At 45.7% G+C, this 18,570-nt stretch overlaps 1 protein-coding gene across 12 annotated transcripts in view; it reads left to right on the plus strand.

The window, feature by feature from the left end:
* The first annotated feature begins 6,261 nt into the window (after positions 1–6,261).
* FGFR2 (fibroblast growth factor receptor 2) overlaps positions 6,262–18,570 on the plus strand; it is an 87,952-nt gene continuing 75,643 nt past the window's right edge. For 2 of the 12 annotated variants that reach the window (XM_037399549.1, XM_037399551.1), the window contains exons 1-2: positions 8,493–8,699; positions 10,909–11,165. In XM_037399549.1, the coding sequence (XP_037255446.1) occupies positions 8,638–8,699; positions 10,909–11,165 (319 nt within the window). In that variant the 5' untranslated portion in view covers positions 8,493–8,637. Of the gene's footprint in view, positions 6,705–8,490; positions 8,700–10,908; positions 11,166–18,570 lie in introns of those variants that run through there. The other 10 variants (XM_037399550.1, XM_037399552.1, XM_037399547.1 and 7 more) reach the window with 9 other exon arrangements.

An 18,570-nucleotide genomic window follows, 5' to 3' on the forward strand; every position in this document is an offset into this window, starting at 1 on the left:
TGTTCCTTTCTAGTGGTTTTCACATAATGAATCCCAGTGAATATTTAACTAAGTCTCCCCTGTAATCAAGTTTCTGGCCTCCTTACTTGTATCCACAATGTAAAACATTTCCTGATCCATTGCGATCAGCAGCCCTGGGAGTCTCCAACAGTATCTGTTTCTCTGCTCAGTTGGCATCAGAAGAGCTGCGTGATTGTTACTGGGTTTTTCTTGTCCAGCAGTCACTGATATGACCTTTGCTGTCCTTTAAGAGATGGAAAGGATCTTTAGGACCTCGACTTGGCCATCTAAATCAAAAGCAGGCCTTCTCCTCAAGCCCTGAAATATTGCTGTTTATTCATACATATATGAATAGTCATTGTATGCGTATGAATATTCAGTAATGCAAGTCTAGATTTCATGCAAACTGAGCTTCCCTGTAACCCTGCCTTTGAAGCACGAAAGAACAAAGGAGAAAAGTGTGTTTCTGGGTCTGCGTGAGCAGGGAAAGAGGACAGTTTGGGTCTGTGCGGTGACTTGGGAAACCTTTCTATGGTAAAACCTATGATTCTTGTTTAAGGAACTCCAGGTGCCTGTATCAAATAGCAAATTCCTATTTGTGTTTGGGCTTTACCTGCCTGACCATTACCTTTTCAACCCATTTTTTTGGACTGCAGGTTGTGAACGTGGTTACAGAGTTAACAAACGAGTGTTGTTAAACCTTGATGCATCTCCGTTTACATGGAGGCTTTCTTGGGCAGGTCACTGGCTTCTCTCCAAGGCAATCCAGTTTCTCAAGTGAAATTGTGGGTACCTTAATCACCTGGCAAAGTGGTGGAGGAGGTCATCTTACAGTGGGGACAGGAGCTGATAAAAGACATGGCTTTCACAGAGAGAGAGACAAGCAGCGAATTCCTGTGAAAACTAGGGTAGAAGATAGAGAAGAGAAATTATGTGCAAAGGATGGGGAGAGAAGAAAGGATATGAACCGCTTGGGGAATCCTGACTTAAAGATGTTTGGGGGATGAGAAGAATGAGGCAGGGAAATAATTGTAGGCATTTAGTACTTTATCACCCAGGGTGGTGAAAAGTGAAAAAATTACTTTTGTTTTTTTCAGCTGCTACAGAGTGGCTGTGCCTGTTCGTGCCTGCAGCTGGGCCTCTGAAAGTGAACTGGAAACACGGAGCTTGGCACTGCAGTGAAGGATGTGGGAAGCAGAAGGGGTCTGCTGGGATTCGGTGGTGTGGGATGGCTGGGTCACGGGACCTGCACAGAAAGAACAGAGTGCCTACACAGGGGATCGCCGCCATATAGTTTTCTGCCCCTTCCAGGGTTCAAACTGTAACACGAGCCTTGGTGTGAGCCCGACCTCACACCTTCGGGTCTGAGGTTGTGCCTGAAAGTAAGAGCACGCTTGCTGAACCCTGTGGTGTCACCAGAGAAGAATCTGATCTGATGTAACATGGCAGAGGAAGCTGCCACAACCACCAGTTGGTCTAGTTAGACAACAGAGCTTCAGTAAAATAAACCAGCGTGTATTGATCAACTGGAAATAGAAATAAGAAATGCCTGGGCCAACAAGCAAAATATATCCAAGATCTGTAACAGAAAGACAAATTGTCTTTGCAGCCTTTGTCTTCTCATTTTTATAAGTCTGGCTCTGTCTTGCTGTGCCCTGCTCGGTGCTGAAAAGGAGTTTATTCACATGGGTTCTCTGAGGCCTGCTTTAAGGGAGCTCACTGTAAAAAGTTCTCCAATGGAGGCTGCTTTCCACTCTTGTAAAAAAGATGCTATTCCTCAAGAGCCAGAGGTGCTCTACCAGGACAGCGTGTGACAAATTCTTTATGAGAGAATACATAATAAATTGAGGATTTTCTTTTATTTTGATTATTTAGTATTCAATATTTGCATTATGGAAGTGCCTGGAGGTTCCAGCTGAGATCAGTATCCTATTGTTCTAAGCCATGCATAAAAACACGGTCAGAGATGAGGAGCTTACCATCTAAATAGATGAACTGGATAAAGGGTGGGAGACAGGAAGCATCTATTATTCTCATTTCATAGCTGGAGAGCTTGGACACAGACAAATTAAGTGCCTTTCCCAGGACTGTGTAGGAAAACCGATGTAGAAGGGCAGAAAGCATCAAATGTCCAGTATCCTAGTGTAATACCCTACTCATAACACACCACATTTCCTGTTTAAATATATCTTGCAACAGTGTAATAATAACAACAAATACTTTTTTTTTGAATATTTTCCTTAAGACATACAAAATAAGAGGAGTACCAGAAAGGTTACATGGCTACAAGGCATAACAATCTGGAGGGAGTGTTGATACTCAAATGCCATTACAAGACATTTGACGCAATAGCAGTGAAAATAATCTCTTTTTTTCCAACTGCTTGGCCTTACTGCCTGAAAAAGTATCTCTCAGAAGATTCTGCTGTGCATAATGCAGAGGGAGATCAAAAATCGATAGGCAAAAGCAATTAATTTGCCGCTTTCTGTAGCTTAACCAAAATGAGTTTTTTTGTGGATAAACACCCAGTAAAACTATCCCTTTACAGCCTGGGAACTGCAGCCCCCCCCCTTCCCATATACATTTTACTGTGGAATTACTTGGGAGCCCATCTGCTTCACACTTTTATGGATAACTATTGCATCTACTGGCATTAAAATAAAAAAAAATCTTACCTCAGTTTTTCAGTTTAGCAGCATCTTGAAGTAATACATGGTGAGGACTAGTGATGGAAGTCTTTCAGTAGCAGTTTTTATGTTAGAGAGGGTTTGCGTTTATATGAATATGAAGGGACTTCCCCCTAAGACACTGACAGATATGCAGAACAAATTAGCCTATCTTTGAAAAGAAAAAGATTTGCAGAAGTGGGTTCCTATGATGTGCTGCTTCAGCACCCTAAAAAACAGTTGAAAGCTGCCAGGAAAGGGAGCCATAAATACTTTGGAAACCAGGTAAATACTTTAGCTGCCAGACTTTGGGGTTAGGCGCTTAGCTTTAGAAGAACATTTTTTTTTAAAAAAATATATCTTGGATAAGTATGTAATTGTATCCAGCATGGTCAAGAAAAATTTTTGGACAGGGCAGATTGAATAACAGAGAAGAAATGTTGCTTCCCGTTGTCTGCCATGGAGAAGCTAAACTCTCAGCAATGTTACATGGCTGAATTAGGATCTAAAGGGTTTCTCCCAACAGATATCAAATACTTTAATGTGTGGGTTGTCTTTTTCTTTTCTTTTCTTTATTTATTTATTTCTCTGTAGTATATTCCTATTTTCATCAGATAGAAATGTGACATGTTAGCAGGTCCCACACCTGGAGAATAGACCAGTACCAGAGAATTTGCTTCCCTTGGGTACCCGCCGTCTCCCTTGCCATCTGTGTGCAATGTGGCAGGAGCTGGGGCTTGTTTCCTTGCTGGGCTCCGATGGAGGAGCCGCTTTCCCTGGAGCTCTGACTACACTAATATCTCCAGCACTTGAAAGAAATGTCAGAGGCTCTGTAAGGATTAGAACTGAGGAGTGCTCAGAAGCTCCATGTTATGTTTTTTTCCTAAAGTGACTTTTCTCACATTACTCGAGGGCACTGGTTGCTTTTCTCGCCTCATCTCTCCATAGGCACAAGCTCTTCGGCTTCTGCTTAACCTTCTACCTTCATCCCTAAAAGCCCTTGAGCTGGGCTCTTGCACCTGCCCAGCAGCAGTAGCCTGCAGTCAGGCACGTCTTCACCTTTCCCTGCCAGGCAAAAGCGATGCTGGGTGGGAATGAATCCATCTCCTCGCCGCCGAGTGGAGATCCAGCTGAGCCCGGCTGTGCCGTCCCTGCAGCCGGAGCCCCTTGCTTGTCCCGTGCCCCTGTTGAACATTAACTGTACCCCTGCCTGCGTGCAGGGGGGGACCAGGGTCCAGCTGACAGCAGTGACAAAGGGCTGGCAGGGCTGAAAGATTCAATTTAACTTTCTTTCTCCTCCCCGGCTTCCATATGCGAGGGGGGACAGCGCTGTTCCTGCTTTTGAAACTTGCGGTGCAAAGGAGCATTGGTGTCCTCATTTTCCTTCCTCCCTATTGATGTATCATTGCCAGGATGAAAAAGGACGTCTCAAGAGCTTTTGAAAAAATGGGTGACTACTCAAGACATTTTATAAAGGAGGAAGAATGGGAAAGAAAATAGGACTCGGTAGGGGGTAGAAGGAGCCTGAATGTGTGCCTTGTCTGTCTATTCTTTCGCTTGAAACCTGGAGCTGTTGTTCCTATTTCAGTTCAAACTGTCACCTTTAGTTCATGATGGCTTTACTGCCCTTGCTCCTGAACCTCAACAGATTGGGGCTTATTTACCTATTCACACTCTGCTGTGGAACCTCATTAATAGGCTTATTAGCCACACCATTCACGTGCAGGAGGGCTCACAGAAAAGATCCCAGCCACTTTGAGAGGAGGAGGAAAAAAACTGTAAAGAGATTATGCTCTCATTCAGCAGCCTAACTGCTATGAAAGGCTCCCTGGGCCCACTGAGATCTCTTGAAGCCTAAATATGATGACAGAATTGATCCCCCCCCCCCCCCCCCCCTTTAATTCCAAACATGCTTCTGCTTTTCTCAGATTGAGGAGCGGGGCTGTTGTGGGCCACTTTAGGAGAATGTGGCTCATTTAAGAGGAAAGGATGCTATTGATAGACTGCTATCTTTTCATCCTGAAAAAGAATAAATTCTGACAAGTGCTTCCAGACATTGGAAATAGGTGTTCTGATTTGTCATTTTTAGTGGAATGCTTCCTTTTCTTTCAGAGTATGCAAAGATATCGATGAATGGGGAAAGGTATTGCAGCTTCCTGTGCTGGACAATAATTTATGTGAGAATGCGTTAACAACGTTTTCAATGGGCGATGGACATGCCCGGAGCTGGGAAAATTGGATCTTGACTGTGACATCTCAGCTTCTCAATTAGAACATTCAGATGTCCGTTGCTTTAGGAATGGGGGTGGGGTGGGGTAGAAATGAAACCTATGCTTCTAATCAATTACAAATTTGTCTGCCATCCCTCATAAAGCCTGAATTACTGCTGGCGATGGTGGGAAAGTACTTTCTGGGAGGTAAGTATGGATTCTACAGAAAACTTGTTTTCAAGTTTTCAGTGGCTGGAAGTATGCAAATAGAGAGTGACGCTATGCTCTGTGACTATAGTCCTTGAAAATCCCCTTGATCAATATTGCACACAACATATAAAATGTACAGTAGGGCTATGCTTAAATAAAGTAACATTAAATTGATCAGCAGTGATTTAATTTGAGGCAACCAGCACTTATTGATTTTGTTGTCAAGCTGATTCTACAAAGCCAGCACTACACAGACTCTGTATTTAGCTGTCTTTTAGTTAATGGTATCTAAAGCAAATGTTTTATTAAGCAAGTGTCAGCTTAAGTTATACTGAATTGTGAATACCAATATGATGCAGTTGTAAATCAGTGTGTCCAGCAGATGATGTCTGGTAACTATTTGACAACTTTCCCTGCTGGGGCACCCCACACCCCACGGTTAGAGGTGCACTGCCAGGCAAAGTCACAGGGCAGTTGGCACCAGGCTTTGCACTCAGAGGCTCCTAAGCTGAGGGTGATTTTTTGAGGGGGTGTTAACCCATCACCAGCTCCCTCTGGAACCGGCCCCGGCCAGCCGTGGCTTAAGCCCCCCAAAAAACCTTCTGGAGAGGTTTTTGGGGAAAGCTGTCGAGCTGGTACCGTTTCGGTGGGAAGCTTTCGGTGTTGCCCTGCATCACCCAGGCCCAGGGAGGCACCAAGCCGGGACGCTCCGCGCTCCCCAGCTTTGCTTCCTCACCCGCTGGAAAACTTCTGGCGGAGCAACCCAAGCGCAGCAGCGCGGCATCCCCCCGCTCCAGCCCTGCTCTGGCTGCGGGGTGCGCTGCCCCGGGGCCGGGCGGGCTGGCCGCCCCCCCCATCCCGCCTCCTCTTGAGCATCGCTCCCCGCTGAACGGCTGCTCCCCGCGCCCCGGCCGGGGTGGCGGCTGCGCGGAGGCTGAGCGCAGCGCAGGGCGGCGGGCCGGGCCGGGCCGGGCCGGGCGGGGGAAGGGGCTCCGCGCCGCCGCCGCCGCGATTGGCAGAGCCGCGCAGCGCCGTCCAGGAAACGGCTCGGGTTGCAGCGGGGGGAGTGACCAGGGGAGGGAGGAAGGGAGCCGGCGGAGTGCGCCGGGAGAGGGGAAGGGGGGAGGCAAAAAACCCCTAACCAACCCCCCCAAAAACCCAACCAAAAAAAAAAAAAAACCCAACACAAAACCACCACCCACCCGAGGGGGGCTGTCGGCTGACAAAGCTGCGGCGGCTCGGGGCGGGCGGCTGGATGGAGCGGAGCGGGGCCCGCGGCGCTCTGCTCGGCGATGCCCGCGCGGGGGAGGAGGCTGCTGGCGCCGGGCACGGCGGGCTCGCCCCTCTGAGGCGGTAGCCGCTGCAGCCCAGCCAGGGGACGGGACGGGACGCCGGGCCGGCTCCTGCCTCGCCTCGCCACCCCCTGCCTCCCCCAGCCGCGTCCCGCGGGGGATGCGCCCCGCTGCGCCGCTGCGGGTTTGCCAGCCGGCCCCGCCGCGGCCGCCCGCCGAGTGACCGCGGCCGCCCAGGAGTTTCCTCCCCGTCGCGGGGAGCCGCCGCGCCTCAGCCCGCCTGTTGCGGGGCGAGCGGGCCCTTCCCGCCCAGCTTCTCGCTGCAGGTAAGCCGGCACCGGGCAGGGCGGGGGGCGGCGGGGGAAGGTGCGCGGCCCCGCGGGAGCCGGGCGGCTGCGGGCTGCCGGGGAGTCCGCTGCCGCGGGGTCTCGCACCTGGTGCGGGGCGGGCTCTGCCGGTGCGGGACGCGGGGCCGGGCGGCGGCTGCGGCCGGGGGGCGGCTCGGTCCTGCTGTCAGCGGGGAGCGGGGGGCGCCCGAGCAGCGGTCCCAGCCGGTCCCCGCTCCGCAGGGCGCACGGCTGCCCGTGGGGACGGCGCGCAGCGGAGACAGCGGGACGGGCAGCGCGGTGAGAAGGGGAGGCTCGGCCCCGCGGGAGCAGCCCCCGGCCGGGTGCCGCCGGCGGGGGGAGACCGGGGCCGCCCGGAGCTCCGAGGAGCGGGCGGTGCTGCCCCGCGGTGCCCGGGGAGCGCGGCCGCCCGCCCGCAACTGCCCGGTCCGGCACGGGGGGGGAGGAGAAACCCTCCACGAAATATATATTTAAATGCAAAACGGCCCCTTCAAACAGGGACCCATTATGCGTTTGGTGTGAAACGCTATCAACATTTAGAACTTCATTGTCTCCTTTGTACCAAATCCCTGTAAATCTTCCACTAGCCTTTACTCATTTTCATCTGAAAAGCCTGTTTGGGCTGAATAGACAGCAATCAGCAGCCTCTGGACTTCTCTCTCTCTCTCTCTCTCTGGAATGTCAATTAAAATGCAGATTTCCAACACCCCCCCACCCCCCCACCCCCCCATCTCTTGGTGGCAAAAGACTTGAGAAAAATAGGATAGTCCTGGAAAGCAAATGAAAGAAGTTCAAACAATGAAAAAGTACTGAAGCTGCCAGCCGGTTCCCATTAGTCCGCCAGAATTAATGTTTAATAGCTGTGATGCTCAGATTTGCTTGGAGATTGAACTGGGATGAAGAGTCTTGTCAGATATACGAGTGTGTGTATATATATTTAGAGATGCATATATATTTCTGTGTGTTTATGTGCATGTGTATATAAAGCTGTTAGCTTTAAAGCTTCGCGTACCTGGATTTTTCTGATGAAGCTACTGGGCTTTTAGGGCACTCGAGATCTCTTTGTGGAGGGAAGAGCCGTATTTCATTCAGATTTTGCTGTTCCCTGCCTAATAGAGAAAGATGCCGAAGAGTTATACAACAAGCAATGTATTGATTTGGTTAACATACTCTACAAATTGTGCTCTCCCTGGGGAGTGATAAACATCTTATAAACAACAATGGAAGTAGATTAAAAAGAACACTGAGCATTGAATTTAATTAATGCCACTGCTGAACAAGTACTACTTGTTTGTGTGTCTGAGTGTGTTTAAACTGAAGTACAGCTCCGAGGAATTTGGTTGGGCTCCCAAACCAGTCTGCTTTCCCATGCTTGTCAGTTTGGCAAAGAAATTTGGGCAGGTATGTGAGGAGGTGAAAATTGACTTGATGAGCGAGTGGCAAGGAGAGCCATCAATCATGGGAGGCTGACAACTCCTCCCCGAAGTGTAGGCTGAGAAGAGAGACAGAGTTCCCTTTCAAGGGGAAAAATAAACACTACGTGTGGCTTTCACTGAGTCTGAGACTCCAGGAGGGATTATGGTATTGTAGTCAGGAAGCCAGAATTGTGGAGGCCAAAAAGCATGCTGGGGCTGTGTTCCAAACATTGAGATAGAGGTACATAATTATCCAGCACAGGAGGTCTTTCCAGGGGCTCGTCCCCCAGCAACTGTGGCGATTCAACTATGAAAAGAATTTGGTTTCATTTCATCTCCGTTAGACTCTGCTTCTTTTGGGAAAGGGCAGTCCTTGAACCCTGGTCGCTGTCGTGGTGGTAAAAAGCAGTTTGGCTCCATGGATGGGTCCAGAGCTCTGATTTTTGCTTTGCTACGCCTTTGCAAGCCACGGGTTTGAATTTTCTGCTGCCCTGCGGATGAAGAGTCCCTTCCTTCTGCTGGCAGATGTTCAGGTGCAGAAGCTGGCAAAAATCTTCAGGTGAGAAGACGCGTGGTCATGTAGCCTTGTGCTGTGCTTCAGGATTTAGGGTGAGGATAGGAACCACAAACGTGTTTGCAGTGGCATTGAATGTAGCTGAAAAATCTGAAACAGCTGAACCGTAAGTGGAATTAATGCTGTTAGTCTGGAATTCTGCTAGCATTCTGGTATGTTTTCTCTTTTCAAAATTATGATTAAATTTTGCATTTATATACATAGCCTCGAATCGGAGTTTACAGGATGGCTTATGGAAGTCAAATCAGTGTTGCACCTGGTCTGTTAATTGGCGTTTCTACCCACTTTATAGCTGGATAAATGGAGCTACAGAGCTGTGGCTGTCAGGCAGCAGGTCGGGTGGTTGACCTGGGTGGTAGCGTCCAGGAGAGCTTGCTCCGGTCCCTCACCAAATCCACATCCATCCCACAGACAGAGCTCTCTTCAGTTCTACACCTGCTCTGTGCTTATTTAAAGAAGTGCTCGGCAAGCTCTTCACAAATGTTTATGCGGTGGTCTGGTGGCGTTTTCACTGGAGATTCAATAGTAGTTGCTAGCTTGCGGTCTGGGATGCTCACATTAGGCTTAATTCTCTAAAGGAGGGACAGAGCTTTGAACTGATACCAGCTGAGGGGTAAAAAAACTTGCCCTAAAGTATTGGAGATTCACCAGAAATACCGTGTATTAATTATTTTCCCCAAGTGCCTTATTTATGTCATCCAAAATCTGTTTCTACCGACTCCGGTAGTTACTGTATATAGTACCCATGATAGAAGATGCCTCAACAGCATTTTTGTCTGTAGCACTGTGATCTTGGTTTGTATGTAGGAGGTAGCAAAAATCTAATAAAATCTGAATAAACTTCTTAATGGCTGGCTTTGTAAAGGGTGGGTATTTGCCCATGTTTCTGTGTAGTATATGCTGAGGTACCATACCACATCCAAATGATAGGGAATTTTGAGAAGTTTGCCTTTATCTCTACACTCCCTGCCTCTTTTTTTTTTTTTTTTTTTTTTTCTCTGAAGAGTGAGGGCAGGAGGGAAAAAGAGGTTTTATGTTATTTTTCCCTTCAAGTGCTCTCTAAGCTTCGGTTGCATTTCATCACATCTAAGATGAATCATTGGCCAGATAAGAACAACTGCTGCAGTTACTTGTTTTATCCCTTTGCTGAGGTTTACAGTCTTTTATTTCTGAAGTGGAAAATCAGGTATAATTTTCTGGTTGAGCTGTAAAATCACCCTGTGAGGATGCTCTTCTGACCCTCACCTGTCATCTTAGTGTGGTGGTAGCGCGGTATGCCAGTTGGTTTGGTACCGCTTTGCTTCTCTCTTCTATCAGCCCATGCCTGGATTACCAGTTAACTCAATTTAAATTAGTTTTACTGTGAATAAAGTAGGCTTCCCCCCCCGCCCCCAATGAAATATATCAATAAGCATCAGAGAGAGAGAAAGAGAAGAGAAATGTTTGTGCACACGGTTTAGCGTATATGAATGGAAACTGATGCTGGGGAGGTCTCCTATGAAGCTGCAATTGGTACCATACTTGATACCGATTTTAATTACCTGTAATGCAATGTAACTAGCCAGTGTCCCTGCACAGAGTGGAGCCTTTCCCCTGTACAGGACTCTCAGGCTTTAAGAGGACACTGCACTGAGTCAGAAGTTGGTACATCCATAGTGGAGCTGGAATTCCTGAAGTGAAATAAAAGTTTTGCAGAATATCCAAGTCTAAAGAGTATTTGTCAACTGTTCTTCTTGTGGAAAATTACTGAATTCTTGCAAATTCAGAACTGCCTAGGTGAAGGAATGAAAAACAAGGCAAACTTGCATAAACCTTCAAACAATAAGAATATCATTTGTCTAATTGTGGTAATTTTGTAGCATTACAGGTTATGTGCCTGCACATGTGTGTGCCTCTCGTTTTTTAAAAAACTGTATATTTTTCTGTCAGTAACATAGCTCTCTAAATATGTGCTGAGAAGTGATTTTTGTAAAAACAAGGAGGACTTGGTTACGCCTCAGGTGATGATGGAAACTGCTAACAGAAAATGAAAAGTCACTCACTTTTCACATATTCTTGAAGCTGGAAAACTATTTTTCCCATCCTCCTCCTCCCTTCCCTCTCGCCTCGGCTCTATTTGGGGCTTTCTGAAGCTGTTTTGGTTTGTGTTTTAAGATGTTTTGCTGACAGTGTTAAATCTCTCTCCTCCCCACAGCAGCAGCCGTTGTTCCAAGGGAGGAGGTATTACCCTGGCCGAAGGCACTGCTTTCTCTCCATGCTTCTCTAGAGGTGTTCAGATGGGATTAAAGTCCACATGGAGATATGGAAATGGACCAGGAATTTACTCTAAAAAGATGGTCAGCTGGGATTCAGGTTGCCTTATCTGCCTGGTGGTGGTCACCATGGCCGGACTTTCCCTGGCTCGACCTTCATTTAATTTAGTAGTTGAAGACACCACGCTGGAACCTGAAGGTAAATCACTCTAGAATCCTTAATTCCGCAAAATAAGTTAATTTTAAGTGCCTGAACATCTGAAATAGAAGTCAACATCTTTGTGCTTTGGTAAATCTAAATCAGGTAGCAGATAAGCCCTCAAGAGTTATGTTTTTTGGTTTTTCCTGCTCACGTGGGGGCTGTGTTCATGCAAGCATGCATTTATTTGATCTTACGCAAGCAAGTGGTGTCAGTGACTTCACTTGGGACTGTCATCACGTATAATCAAAGTGTATGGCTGAAAGTTTTCAGGAATGGGCCTTGAAGGAAGCCAGTCTGGTGCACTTATGTATGTGTTACACGTTGCTGTCTCAACGAACGAAATGGGTGTATTAGCTGCAAGTCCTTGTGACCGTCTTAACCTGAGAAGTTCAGAGGGAAATAAATCCCAATAGTTGACAGTCGTGTGGCCTGAACGCTTTAAAATTTGCCAGGCATTCTGCTAAAACAGTGTTGCAGCTTTATTGGTGTTAGTAATTAGAATAAATTTCCCTATTGCCGTTAATATCTGAGAACACTCAGTACGGCGTCTAGGTTGCCAATTCTGGAGGTGTAAACGTTGAGATCTGAAGAGCAAGGACTGCAATTTATTACTGTGAAAGCAAAAGCTAATTGAGACCTTTACATTGGAAGAGGTGTTTTGATAAAATCTCCTATCTTGAGCCTGCACCTGTTGGTATGTTCTTCTAGGTATAGCTGTTCCTCAAGCTTTGCAGAGTGATTTTCTTCTCTGAAGAGCTAAGGAGGGGCTGCTTTTTTATTGTCATCAGCTGACTGTATTTAAGAATGATTTTGCTGTGTTGTGTAAGGTCTTGCCTGCTCTCTGAGCACCTTGGGGGTGAAAGCGAGGCTTTCTTCATCAGGTTTTATCAGCCCTTTGGAGGACTGATTATATTTCTAATAACTCAACTGTCAGTCCGTAGAGCATTTCTGATCTGGCAAGCTTGCTGGAGAGAATTTGGCCTTTACACATTCTGCTGTTCATGACCACGGATACTGCTTTGGTTTTATTTAATAAATTTTCACGCAAAACTTACTTGTTTCTATCCACTGCCTCTAAAAATAGACATCACCAGCTAACACATTTTTAGAATCCGTTCCAAGTACATTTTTATTGATGGCAGGGGATGAACTATTTAGAGACGATGAGCCCTCCTCCCTAGCAAGCATTCCTGAAAAAAATTAACAAAGTATAGCAATATTGTCATCTGTCAGCCACAGAGACTGCTGATAGCAAAGATGTGGGGTTTTTTTTCTTTTGAAGGTTTTGAGAATTAAAAAGAAAAAAAGCCCAGCTCTCATTGCCACTTACTGTATGATTTGTTAATTGCACATCTGGTGCCTTTTTGGCTTTTCAGAGGAATGACAAAACCATGAATAATTTTGGTTTCAGAGTAGCTGTTTGTAGTGAGGTCCCCTAGTTTTAGGGTTAAATCAGAAAGAATGTGATAGCATGATTGGTGGAGGATTTTACAGGCTGAAAAGTCACAGTTTTTGAATGATGCCCAATAATTTTTCACCTTTTCAGGGAAAGAATAGCTTTTATGATTTTAAAATGTTTCTTCTACAGTGAATATCTAGGGAGTGGAATCTGGGTTCTGTCAGAGTAAACTGTTAAAAAGGATTTAAAACTTCTTCCCTGGGCAGACATGTTATTGACATGAAAAAATTTTAGATGTGAGAACCTGAATCATTACCAGAAACTAGAAGAAAACCCCACCAAAAAATGCTTCTAAGTTAATAGTATAATAAGAGCTTTTATGCTGTGGAATACAGGGAATTGTGTGGGATTTATATCTGAGATTTGGGAAATAAAACCTCCTTTATGTACTTCATTAAACCCCTTTAAAAAAAAAAAACCCACAAGTTTTTACACAATCACCTTCTCTGGGTTCCATCACTGCCACCCACAAGCTCTCCAAACTGAAAACAAAACAAAAAACCTTTCCAAAAATCTCTTCAAAGACAAAGCAGACTTCTTTTTTTAATTTAGTGAATGCCAAACATTTTAGCCACAGCTAATTGGGGGGGGGGGTGTGTGTGTGTGTGTCAGGTGTTCTGATAATGTAAATTTTCAATAGAGCTGCTGACGGTGCAGTCATTAGAGTGATGACATTTCATACCAGCTGAGAAGGTCGACAGGGCCATGACCTTTGGTGACACGTGTTGATCTGTTCCTTAGTCTTCCTTCATGGACATGCCCTAAATCTTGTCCTTTTTTTTTTTTTTTGATATTGGTGCTTTTATTGTTACTGTTTATTGTCTTGGCGACTCAGAATATTCAGCAAGCTGTATGCAGTGTTAACAGGAGTTGAGACTGTGGCTTTTTCATTCCTTTGCAATAGAGAATATGCTCTTGTCTGTTAGCTAGACATAACTTCAGGGACATTTGCAACTGTTTTCCTCAGAGTATCTGGTTAACTATGTACTTTAGTATGAGCAGTATTTATCTGGTAGGGGGATGGGCTGTATGGATATGTGCAGGACGTGTGCAAGATGCTGTCATGCATCGAGGGTACCTTTGGTTATTTGCAGTCATTCTGGTCTCTTTGGTAGCACGCTTCTCTTCGTGCTTTTACAGAACACTGGACGTGTGGAGCTCTCAATCTCATCTGTGGCCATCAGATTTTACTCTGATATATATGAAAGTAGTTACACTGAAAAATGGTACCTTGAGTCGTTGTAAATTATAATGTCGAAATTGGTCTCACGGGTGCTTGCTGAGGGCTGGATCCTCGGCATGGGTGTTACTGGTCATGGCGGTGGTATAATTGGAGGCTGTCCAGCGGTGTAAGCAGAAACAGGACCTGTGGAGTGAGTTTGGAGACTGTCAGCTCTCAAATTGTATCTTGCATCAAGTGTTTATGTATATGTCTTTTCTCCTAGGAATATGAAGACTTTCTGCTTTTAAATATTTAGAAATAAAGCCTACCCCAGTGTGTACAAAGGAGTCATTCTTTTTCTGGGTAGCCGGGCTGTGAAGGCCTTTGATGATAGCCAACATTTCAAAAGGGCTCTGACCGCACACATAGGTTGAAGGGTTACTTTGTGAACTGAATAATTAGTTTAGACATACATTTGATAAATAGCAAGCTCTCCCTTGACCTCCTCTTGCCCAAGCTGTGTGTTATCGTTCTGCTGGGTAGCTAATTTTGTCTCTTCCCCACTTGCAGTGCCTTGACGCTGTCCTTGGAGCACCCACTCGGAGCCCTGGCCTGGTGCAGTAACAATGTGTTTCAGTTCTGTTAATTTAGGTCAAATTTCAAAGGACTAATTTAAGCTTTCCACAAGGGACAGCCCAATTCTGTGTCCTGTGACAAACACAGTAGTGCAAAATTGCCTTAAACGTGCGTGTGGGAGGCTCCTAGGAGGAGCAGCAGCAAAAGAGAGAGACCCTCTTTAATGGGTGATGTGTGCTTATGATGGGCTCAGGAGTGAGTAACAAGCTGTCATTTGGGCTTTAACTCAATCACAGCTATTTGCTGGCCCTAAACAAATAGAAATAAACAAATAGAAACACATTCAGTGCAGTAGTACCCAGAACAATACCTTCCTTTTTGTAAAAATGTTGCATAATACAAAGAATATACGCTCATTTTTGGAAAAATGTTGGCAGTCCTTAAAGGTTAATGTCACCTGTGGTCACAGTGCTCCAGCACAGTCCACTTAGAGATCCTTCCTTAGTTGCTGGCAGCCTGCCTGGATCAGGATGTGGAGTCTTGTGAGGTGCTTCCCCGGCTCCCAGGGAGAGGGCAAGGGCTGCAGCATGTGGAGGAGGGGTGGTGGGATGTCCTCTGTCCTATGGGGAACGGTGTGCTCCCCTTCCTGGGGTGCCCCCATGGGTCCTCTCCATGCTGCTGGGACCCCCCGCAGGGTGGTTGCAGGGCCGGTGGGATCCTGCATGGTGGTGATCTCCAGGGGCAGAGGTGATGGAGAAGCACTGGGATGCTGCTTCCAACCTGGTAGGAAGAATAAAGCAAAAAGTTCACCCAGGCTTTCCTTGTTACATGTTTGTTGTCCGTCCCCCCCCCCAAGAACAGTGGCTCTGATATCTGCAAGTCATGATTAACAATTTGAACTGATTAGTTGAATCGGGAGGGTTGGTTTTTCGGGGTCTTTTTGTTTTGTTCAAGGAAGGGCAATTATCACAGCCCATTATGGAGGAATGTGACATCCCTACAGCTTTGGGTGAGGGTTGGATGCCCTTTCAGGGATCCGGTTCAGTAAGTTATTTGGCCCAGTACAGGAATCGCTAGCTGAGATTCTGGGGAATTGTACAAGCAGCCAGATTAAATCAGTCTTCATGTGTCCATTCTGCCTTTAAAATCTGCAGTCCTTTAGCAGGGGCATGGTCTTGAGCTGCAAACTAATTGGGCACGGGTAGAGTTGTTATTTACAGTCGGTGTTGATGAGACACTGGGAGTTGGTAATGTGTCAGTGTGGCAACTCTTTTGCAAAGTAGCACAAATAATTGCATGTTTCAGGCTTATCTGCCATACAATTGCAGTTTTTTGAAGGGAGAAAAAATACTAACTTTTAGGAATGTTTTTCCTTTAGTGATTTTTTTTTTTTTTTTTTTGGGGGGGGCACGTTTGAGCCAGAAGACTCAAAGATACTGAGTTGTGGTGTTTGTGTTGTTTTTTTGGTTTTTTTAAACCATTTATATAGATAAACCCTCAAACCAGTGGCTGACTCCAATGGATGCATAGTTTTCTAATTTTAAAATAGCTCTTTCTTGGCAGAGAACTTGCAACAAAATTCAGGCTATAGTAGCTTTTTTACAGGCAAGTTACAAACCTTTGAAAGCAGAATTTACAATGAAAATGCTGACATCTCCAGTTATGCAAGGTTGTGTCCGCATGAGACGATGGACTATTGTGGCGTTTTGATAATAACCATAGCATAGTGCTTAATGAGCATATTTCTATATCCAGTTTCCCAGCTTTGGTAGAAATGATCACTTGGCTTTAAACAAATATGTTCAAAGATTAGTGTTAGAATGAATATTTAGTTTAGAAACAGATGGGAACGCAAGAATACTTAAGCATCCCTTTTTCTATCATTAATAGAGAAAACCTCCTTGGTGGAAGTGTCAGATTTTTAAGTGTTAAACATTTTGTGAGTCCTCAAGGTTGAAGCTTTACAGCGAAAGCAGAGACTTTCTTTGAAGCAGCACTCCTTAGCAATATAAACCCGTGGTTTTAAAAGAACCATCACCCACTTAGGCAAGTTACGTCTTGTCTGTTTGTAATAGTGCACCTGGTTTAACTAGAAGAGAAAATTTATTTCAGTGTAGTTAAACAAATGCAAAATTCATGCTGAAAAGACATCAGGAACCCAAAACATGTCTGTAAGGATGAAGAGCCTGGAATTTGGCAGTAGTGTGACTGTGGGTTTGGTTGCCCAGTGTCAGGCTGGGTACACCGGGCTCCCATCGCAGCTGGGCAGGTGGGAGCATCCTCTGCAGAGTCAGTCAGGACGCACAGAGCTGTGTTTGTGGTGCCTCTGGACAACACTTGATTTGGCAAGGAGCCTTCCAGGGTAAAATCATCCTTACAGCGATTTGGGAAGCAATTTGAAATTCAGACCTTTGGATTTAGGTTCAGCATGTGGTGCTGTGTGTCTGCAGCCCTTCTGGGGGGATTTGGCACAGTATGCCCCCAAAATCAGAGGTGCCGCCTTGTAGTACAGGGGACTAAACCAGCTTTTAAACTGATTGAAAGAGAAGTTGGAGCAACTTTGAGTACAGTCAAATCTTAAATAAAGACCAGATTTGCAAAAGAGTGCAGCAGCCAGCAGCTCCTGTTATAATTACAAAACGTGCGCGGGGAGTGCTGAGCTGTTCTGGAAGTTTGGCCTTTCGGGTTTCACTCGGAGTTGAGAGCGTCAGCAAAACTGCGTTGGCATTTACTCCTTGGGGACTGTGCCTCTTGATGAGGACAGTTGCAAAATGAGATGTTCTGTAAGAGGGGTAAATATGTGGTTTTCTTAAAAAACAGCTTATAATTCATATGCCTACTAGTACATCTTCAGGTTATTGTTTCCCAGGTCTTAATTATCACTGCTGTTGGGATTTTTTATGGGTTTTTCTTAATTATTATTGAAAAAGAACCCCATTTTTTTAGTGTGGGGTGGTTTTTTTTGTGTGGGGTTTTTTTTTTTGTTTTTTTTTGGTTTTTTTGGTTTTTTTTTTTTTTTTCCTGGACCTACTTCTGAGTATCAGAGTAGTCAGCACCTGGTATAGAGATGTGTCTCACGGGCTTCACTTTCTGCTGGTTCAGGTCCTTTTGGGCCTTTTGCTGCTTGTCACTGCACAAATGACACGATCCGTATCAAAGAGAGGGACAGAAAGGCAAACTAAGTGCTAGCTGAATTCTACCGTGCCCTTCGCTTGCCATGCTATTATTATTTTAATTGTATTTTTAAAATGACTGTAAGTGAAAGCATTTGGTGAACCTCGGCGAAGCTGAGGAATTGTGAGATCTGACCTACTTTCATTCCCCTCCTCACATGCCGTTGCAAGTTGTGTGTAATTATTGCTTTTCCTCCCCCGCAAAAGAACTGGCTCATCAGTTTGGGACATTAACCGGTGTGGAGCAGCCTCGCAAAGCGCCTTACGGTAGCAAAGACACAAGAACTGAGAGGAGGGGAAAATTCCTTTGTACCAAGGAAAGGGCTTGCATTTATGAGGGTTTACTGGGAAAGGCAATGTGCTGGGGGACTGGAAGGGAGAAAAAGGAGGATGAGAAGCTGGCTGGGGAAGAGAAAATCATATTTTGGCTGTAGTTAGTTTTTTTTCCTCTTAGCTTTTCATGTGTTTCTGCTTTGAAAGGAGTCTTGTGACATGGTAGTTATCACCCGGGGCTTTCTCCCAGGGGGCTTGTGGCTGTCCCTGCGTGGGGTTTGGAGCTGGATGCTGTGGCTGCGCATGCCTTTGCAGGCTGCACTGACCAGGACGAATCTGTAGGGGATTAAGTCGTGGCTGGACGGAACAGAGCTTGATCAGAGTACCATGCTGAAACTTAGTTTTTAAATGTGATAAAAAATTGTGATGTAGAAAAACTGTGTAAGGTTCACAATGCTCTCTCTTTAGCATAGGATGTGGGGGGTACAGGTGAGCTGCTGGCAGGACCGGCAGCTGGGCAGCAAGGGGGAGTGTGCTTTTGTGAGACTCGCTTTGCAAGTTTGTGAAGTTCCCTGCTCAGTGTCTCCATGCTGCAATGTTCAGTTTGCTTCAACAAAAGTAGTATGTTTTGTAATCTGAATGCCACCCAGCGGTTTTCAAAAATCATTAAAAAAAACCAGTTTAAATTTTGAGTAGCTCTTGAGCTTGGTGCTGTTAAACATCGTTTAATCATGAAAAGCAATCCTGTTTAGATATTAC

Source organism: Falco rusticolus, chromosome 9 (assembly GCF_015220075.1).
Source record: "Falco rusticolus isolate bFalRus1 chromosome 9, bFalRus1.pri, whole genome shotgun sequence".
In the NCBI taxonomy this organism is placed as follows: Eukaryota; Metazoa; Chordata; class Aves; order Falconiformes; family Falconidae; genus Falco; species Falco rusticolus.